The 8,060-nt window shown below is 60.1% G+C and overlaps 1 protein-coding gene across 1 annotated transcript in view; it reads right to left on the bottom strand.

Annotated features, from left to right (window-relative positions):
• Positions 1 to 5,353, bottom strand: part of SLC9A3R2 (SLC9A3 regulator 2) — a 41,393-nt gene extending 36,040 nt beyond the window's left edge. Inside the window, exons 1-2 of the mRNA XM_009286609.1 lie at positions 5,339 to 5,353; positions 2,936 to 3,193 (exon numbers count right to left, since the gene is read on the bottom strand). Coding sequence (XP_009284884.1) covers positions 2,936 to 3,193; positions 5,339 to 5,353 — 273 coding nt within the window. The remainder of the gene's footprint in view (positions 1 to 2,935; positions 3,194 to 5,338) is intronic.
• Positions 5,354 to 8,060: the final 2,707 nt, after the last annotated feature.

Below are 8,060 nucleotides of genomic sequence, written 5' to 3'. Positions count from 1 at the left end.
ACAGCCGCATCTGCTGGCAGCCAGCCCCGCCGACCTGCTCTCGGGGCAGGCAGCCTGATTTTAAATACGTGCTGAATTATTCATGGCATTACCGTGGTTCCTGGAGCACAAGGTCTCTGCTGGGGTGCGCACTGACCTCCCCACCCCCCCCAGGGGGGCGCTGGGGGGGGGGGGGTGTCACTCCTCTTGCAAAATAAGACTGGGGCAGCATGGGGGAGGCTGGCAGGGCCATGCCCACCTTGCCTGCTGCATCGCCTCCCAGCTGCCCATCGCTATGGCTGCCCCAGGGTGCCAGATTTCCCTCCTCTTTGTTTCAGTTGCTTGTTGCTCCAGGCTGCACTGAACAACCTGGCCTCAAATCAAGGAAAACTGCAGCCTTTACATAAACAAATGCTGCTCAAAAAAATGCTGCTCCTTGGGAGCAGCGCGGAGCATCGACACCGGATTCCCACAGGGGCAGGATGGGGCCGGGGGTCTGCAGGGGGAAGGGAGCTGCCTTTTCTCCTCCTTCACTGAACGCCTCCAGGGAAGCTACACAAAAGACCGAAGAGCTGCCAGCCCAAGCCCAGCTTCTCCCAGTGCCACCCAGCTCAGAGCCTGGTCCCCTCCAAACCCAGCTGAAGGCAAGTCTCTAACTGGACCTCAGCTGCCACAGCCCCGCTGCAGGGACAGAAATCTCTCCCAAACAGCCCCCGCACTCGGGAGCTGCGCACCCCCACATGGGCCCAGTGCCGGTGATCTGCAGGGTTAGGGTCAGGCTAGAGCTGCCCCATGCAGGGACACAGTGCTGGAGGGCTGACCATTGCAGGAACTGGGGTGCACCATCGCTCCCCTGGCCTCCAGCCATTTTGGACCTAGGAGGAGAGCCACATCACCCAGACCAAGAGCCTGGAGCAGGTATTACCACCTTGAAGCAAGCAGGACTGCAAGGCACAGGAGCAGGATGCAAGTCCTGCTGCTCCGGCCACCCTTGACCTCCTACCAGGGTCACTCACGGTCCCAGCACAGAGAAGTGACCTTGGCCAGGAAAGGCTGCAGCACCCAGCTCTTCAAAGAGCTGCCGCCCCCAGAGGCGGGAGCAAACCAGCCACTGACCTGAGCCTCTGCAAGCACCTGAGGTGCTCAGCACTGCCCCGCTCAGCAGCCGCTGTCCCCAACCCCAGACAGTGGGGCATCGCCCCCAGAGTCAGTTCCCTTTGTCCAGCTCAGGCTCCGCCAAATGCCAGCCCCGGCTCCGGCACAGCGAGCACCAGATGTCCCAGCCACGCTGACCCAGGAGAAACCCCTGGCCAAGCCCCCCCAGCCCCTCTGAGGGGAAGCGTGGGTTCTTCTCCCCCCTCGCACCCCAGCCCTGCCTGGCTCTCCCCGTCCCACCCTCTCCTTGGAGGAGCCGAAACCCAAAGGCCGGAAAGGACCGTCCTGTTCCCCTCGCCTGACTTCCCGTCAGCACACGCTGTTGGATTGCAACCAGCAAACGAAACACAGACAGGATAGGAAATCCCCAGCTTGGAAAGCCATCCCCGGCCATGCCCAGCCGCCCCTCGCCTCAGGAACGGCTCCTCTCCCACTGGCCGTCCCGGGGTGACCAGCCCCCCACTGCACCGACCTCCAGGGGAAACGCACCCATCATCATCACACGGACCTTCAAACAGCTTCAAATCATGCAATAAGTAAAAAAAAGAAAAAAATCCTGCCTCCAACCCTGCCCCTGCCAGCCCCAGGGAAGGGGGGCTCCTCCTCTGCAAGATGCCAAACAGTTCTGGAGGGGAGGACCAGAGGCAAGACCCGCTCCTTATCACTGGAGAGGCACGTGCCTCCTGCCTCAGACCAGCATTGCCTCTTATCTGCGCGGGGAAATTTCTTCAGCTGTTACTCCGTGGGGGCTCCTGAGGACACGAAGCTTTCCTGACTTTCCCACCTATGTCCTCCTGGCAGCCCCACGGCCACTTCTGGCCCAGTATCCAGCCACCACCCCACCTCTTGAGGGGGCAGAGGCTGACCAGGCACTGCAGCCCCTGCAAGCTTCCCGGGGAGGAGGAATGCGCCCATGGCGGCTCCGCAATGGAGGAGGCGGCTGAGCACCAGCACTCCCTGCCCAGCGGCATGGGGGGGGTGCAGGGTGGGGACATGGAAGGGAGGGGGACAGACGGCTGCAGAGAGGTGACAGAACCACCTGCTCGGCCACATGACACCCACACTGCTCCTGCCACGTTCACACCCCGAGCAAGGGCAGCGCTGGGACCAAACCCCGCTATCTGCCGAGCGCAAGGCTGCGCCGTCTCCGCCAGCCCAGCCCCAGCAGCAAGGCAGCCATGGAAATTGGACATTTTCCACCCCAAATTCTTTCCTTTTTGGAAAGGAGTTTGCCAATAAAAGGCACTTACTACAGAATCACAGTCCAGACTCAGGCCACTTGAAAAAGAGCTAATTTCCTTCCTATTTAAGCAAAAAGCTGAGAACACATTCGCCCCAGATGTTCCCTCCCTCCTGCAAATAATGGAGGAGAGAGAAGCTCATTCATGAGCTCCAGCTTCGCCACGTCCCTGGTCCGTGCAGCCTGTCCCCGTAGGGGAGCGAGACCCAGGCTGGGTCACCCATCCCAGGGCTGACGACCCCCCACCAGCCCCCTCTGTTCCAGGCCCCCAGCAGCTCCTGGGACTCACAAGACCCTCGAGGGGCACAGGAGGGGAGAGAGCAGCGCAGCCCCCCAGCAGCCAACGCTGCTTCAAGCAAGAGCAAATGAGGCCAAGGGGCAGCTCGCCCACTGCTTCGGGACACAGCGGGGTCCCCAAAGCCAACAGCCACGTACAGAAGGTTTTTCTCTGATGGGAAGCAAGCCGTGCTTGCAGAGGGAGGTGCTCCCAGGGTGGTTGCACCCGCTCCCCGGCTCTGTGCCCAGAGAGCAGCCCCACGCGCCGCCCGATTCTGCCCTCACCTTCCTGCTGCCGTGCGAGGAGAAGCTGTGCGAGTGCTGCTGGAGGCTGCCCCCGCTCAGATCCAGCTGCGGCTTCCAGACCTCCCCATTGTCGCTGCCCACCGACTTGGTGGGCGAGATGCTGGAGTTCAGCAGGATCCCGCTGTGCACCATCTCCTCCGTGCATGTCAGGCGCAGGCTGCACAGATACTCGTCCGTCTCCTTGTCCACCACGAGCAAGCACGTCTCTGTCTCCACAGCTTTGATGCGCTGCACAACCTGGAAAGGAGAAGAACAACTGAGCAGAAACCCAGGGACCTCCCAGCTGTGGCAGGAGCTGGACCATCAGCTCCCCCACACTCTCCTGCAGCTTCGGTCTTGCTGCAGGGTGCAAGTTTGCTGTCACTTCCAGACATCAGTGATGGGGGAGAAGGGCAGAGTGCGGCTTTGGGGGACCCCCAGGATGGAGTGCCTGTTGCCTGCAGCCCCGGGTGAGGATGGTGATGGCTCTTTCTACTCCATGTCCCGCAACCCACATGACAGCTCTGCCCAGGGTAGCTGCACAGACCACCCAGGATCACCCGCTCTGCTCAGACAGGAGCTTTCAGAGGCTGCTTCATTGACCCCCGAGCATCAGAAACCCTGCTGCCTGGTTTTGCCCCTTAGAGGGACAACACAGTCTGTGCCACCAAGCAAACAGTCCTGCACACCCTCATTTCCTTTATCTGGGGCTTCTTCCTCCCACCATGACCAGGGCAGGGTGCAGAGCCGGGGTGCACAGGGAGGCACCGAGCACCCATGCAAGCATTCGGTGGCTGGGCTGCCTTTGCTGGGTGCTCGCCACTGCACCGGTGTACCAGCTACCCCCCACCCCAGGTGGATTTATGAAAGGAACAACCCGATCTGCACATTCATCCCCAGTCCGTGCTAGGGGCCAGCAGAGATAAGGGAACCCAGTGCTGGGAGGGGGAGACGGGCCCATCCCTGCTGGGATCCAGCTCCAGACAGCGCTGAATGGGGACCATTGTCCTGCCGCTGCCCGGCTCCTTCGCGGGGATCGGTGACTGGCAGAGACTCTGAAAGGAGCTCGCAGTGTCGGCGCGGCGGGGAGAGCCGGGAGGAGCCGATCCCGGCCATGGCCAGGCAGGGGGGTAAATCACTCCAGGGTGGGCTGTGATGGAAACGGGGCAGATCCGGGACATGCACAAGCAGCCAGGCAAAGGGAAACCACCTCCAGACTCTCTGCCAGCAGCTGCAGAGGGCTGGGCCATCTCCTCCCTGCACAGGCCTTCATCCTGAGGAGGAGGAGCAGTGGTATCGCTGGCAATGCTGCTCAGCAGCCATCCCCAGCCGTGGGGTGACCCTGAAGACCACAGACCCCTGACCCCCCCGGGCATGCCAGGAACCCCCCAAAGCAGCGCTGGGCTTTCTTACAGGGCTCCTGCTCTGATCTAGGTCACACTGGCCAGACACACTGCAACCGCCAAGGTTATAAGCGACAAACGAGTCTAATGCGCAATTAGCTAGCATTTATTTACTCCCCTGCAAGCTCCATTCAAGGTCAACAGAGCCGGTATCTGCAAGTGAAAAAAACAACCAACAAGAAATTTATAGACTGCAGACAAGGCTGCTTGTCCTGAACCAACTGATCTGCTGCAGGCTGCAGCCTCCGTCTCCACACGCCGCACTGGGCAGCAGCGTGCCCAGGGCTCCCATCTGTAGCCAGCCTGAAGGGTGCTATTCCATCAAGCCCCTGAAAATCCGTCTGCTCCCTTTCAGATCTATTTACACGCAACATCAGACGGTGCTGCCGATACTGGCAAGGCAGTGCCTGTGCAAGGCCACTTCTCCCAGAGGGGACCTGGGAGCAGGCAGCTAACATGCAGTGGCAGGAGATGCAGATGGGCAACACCTGCAGGCAGCGTGCAGCAGAAACATGCTGGGTCCCACGCAGCATCCCCCAGTCCCCACAGTTTAACTGTGCTGCCCTAATGCCTGGAGCACCCAATCATTGGCAGGGAGCAGGATCCTGCAGACCACAACAAAACACAGAGGGACCACAGAAGCACCCTGACCTGCCACAGTGCTGCACAGCCCCGGCAGGGCAGAACGGGCAAGCTGCCCCCCCCAGCCAGCGGGGAGCGATGCCGGGGCCCTGCCTGTTGCCAAGCTCCCCAACAGCGACGCAGCAAGCATCTCCCCAGCCCCATGAGTGCCAGGGGCTGAGCCAGGCAAGGATGAAGAGCGGGCACAGAGCAGCTCCTTGCCCTCTCCCCATTAGCGGGGACAAGCAGAAGGGGCTCTCTGTGACAAACTCCCCAGGCAGCACATCATTCTGGGGACAGAGCAGCTAGGTGGAAGGCAAAGCAGCAGCCGGACACACAGTGAGGTCCTGCCCAAGGCGGGCAGAGCCCAGCACCCTACCCGTTTCCGAGCCATGGTCACAGCCTCGAGTCCGCAGCTTTTCTGAAGACGACACAGCCTCTCCTGCGCATCTGGCACGTCAGGACCTTCTCAGCACCGGTCCCAGCCGCATGATTTCCGCAGCTCCACCCAAACAGACTTTCACCCCCAGCTACACCAGCACCAGCCCAGCAGAGCCAGCCCGGGCCCTTCCACCCTTGCCAAACACCAGCTGCCCAGGAAGGATGCTCATGGTGCCACTGGGAACAGCTCAGTTCATCCCTCCTGCTCCGAAAGAGATGCTTCTGCCCATGGGCTGCACTGCCAGCCTCAGCAAAAGGACCTGGAGGCTTTCCTGCACCGCCTTTTAACAGCGCAGTCTGATCACCTTTGTGCATGCCACACTGGTGCGGAGACACCAGACAAGGAAGAATGGGTCTTATCTGAAAACCACACATCTCCAGGAAGACCATTACCCTCCGTCACAACCCCCAGAAACACCATTTTTTGGTGCCATACAGTGGACCCAAGCCAGGCGGAGGCTGGCCAGCCGGAGCTCGGCCCCCATGGCCGCAGGGCTCCGGGACAAGCCACCCACCAGCTGATCCCAGGAGAGGCAGCACCCAGCTCCTACCCCCCACATGCTTCGGGCACAGCGTGAGGGCAGGAGCCCACTGCTCTGCCCCACACACCCACTGCCCACCCGGGCGAGGAACCGAGGAGCCATCTGAAAACCACACATCTCCAGGAAGACCATTACCCTCCGTCACGACCCCCAGAAACACCATTTTTTGGTGCCATACAGTGGACCCAAGCCAGGCGGAGGCTGGCCAGCCGGAGCTCGGCCCCCATGGCCGCAGGGCTCCGGGACAAGCCACCCACCAGCTGATCCCAGGAGAGGCAGCACCCAGCTCCTACCCCCCACATGCTTCGGGCACAGCGTGAGGGCAGGAGCCCACTGCTCTGCCCCACACACCCACTGCCCACCCGGGCGAGGAACCGAGGAGCCAGGATGCAATTTTGCATCCAAGACATGAAAACGCCCTGAGAACACGTTCTGCCTTCTCTCCTCGGGTAAGGCCAGGAAAAAAACGGAGAACAAAGACACAAATGCCGCCAGCTTCAGCTCGAAACACAGTTACACCCAAACAGCAAGGCCTTGTTTGCTGCAGGCTCCGTCCCACTGCAGCTTCAGATGCACATGGAGAAGTGTTACTTATTCAAGGTTGGGGACCTCAGCAGCGCAAGGAGAGGCCACGGCGAACCGGCTGCTCTAACCCACCGGCAGGAGCCAGCGTCTGACCCGCCATGGCATTGCCCTTCCCACGGCCCATCAGTGCTGGGTATTTTGCTGCAGGGTGGAAAGAGGTTCTTTGCTGTTTTGAGGCAATAGGAAGGGCGATCCCAGAGGGTGTCCTGGGGCAGGGCTGCTCCTGCTCACACCACTTCCACACTCACACACACTAATGCCACCACAGCAGGAACGCAGCACAGCTGTGAGCCCCACGACACCCCGGGTGGGACACTGTCCCATTCACGGCTCTGCAGCAGGGAGCGAGTGCCAGGGCTGAATCCTGCCTCCGCCAGCAGAAAATGGAAGACAGGAAAATTTCTCCCATTTCACTTGACCTACCAGAAAACCCCCACACGTTTCAAAGACACAGCTGGCTGTCCCAGCTCTGCTATCACCCATCCCCAGCATCCCAGTTTCAGCAGGGAGTTCTGATGACTTCCAATACGACGCAGCTCCTTACAGGAACGCGGGCCCTCCTTTCTCCCCAGCCAGATCAAAGACATGGATCCTCCTTCAAGGGTTTTGAAATCACATTCAAGACAAACATTAACTTTTACACAGCTGGCTCAGATCATCAAAACAGGCTCAATTAGCCACGAAAAGCCACCAAGCCCACAGAGAGGAGTCCACAAGGCTTCACTAGAGCCACCTGGGCTTGCCGTGACACCCTGGAAGGCTCTTTGCTGTTTTGCCTCACCTTGAGCACATCAACATCCACGCCTGCCCACGAACCCACAACCCCTGCCGGGTCCGTGAGCTACGCGAGGCACATCCCTGCTCTGCCCCCATACAGCGCTGGCAGCTGGGACCAGCCATATGTTTTAAGTTACTAAAGCTCTAAACCCCGCAGAGCCCCGCAAGCCATTAGGCAAAGGGGCACATTCAGCACTGTGCCCCTGCCAGGCTCCGTGTCTCCGACAGGACGGGGGCAGCTCAAATCTCACTGCTTGTTTTTTGGACTAAACTGCTTAACAAACACAAGTTTCAGTTTTATAAGCAGAAAATGACACGGCCTGAAGCGTGCAGCTTCTGTTACAGAGCTGAGAAACAGCTCGCTCCCCGCCACCCCCAGTCACAGCCGTGGTCTAATAACAGCCATTATTTCCCTACAAGCCCTATCTCACTTCAGCCAGCCAAACTGCTGAACATCTGCAGAGCTTTATCAGTAGATTTTAAGGCATCCTTATACACTCTGGGCTGCATAAGCAGGAGCAGCTCACCCAAAGTGGCCAAGAAAACCCATAGCAGAGCCGGAAACAAAGGCCGGGTCTCCCCATTCCTTTCCATCACAGGTTGCATAACGCAGCGGTGCCCTGCCCGTACCGAAACACCTTCGGCTTTCCCACCTTCACACGATTGCAACACCCTTTCCCCAGCAGCGAGGCAGACCGCACCACGCCACCGTTCTCACGGGAAGTCCCAGGCACAAAAAGCCCCCCCCCCGCAGCC

The sequence above is a fragment of the Aptenodytes forsteri genome, unplaced genomic scaffold, assembly GCF_000699145.1.
Source record: "Aptenodytes forsteri isolate BGI_AS27 unplaced genomic scaffold, ASM69914v1 Scaffold55, whole genome shotgun sequence".
Taxonomy (NCBI): Eukaryota; Metazoa; Chordata; class Aves; order Sphenisciformes; family Spheniscidae; genus Aptenodytes; species Aptenodytes forsteri.
This window is presented reverse-complemented; position numbering and strand designations above follow the sequence as displayed.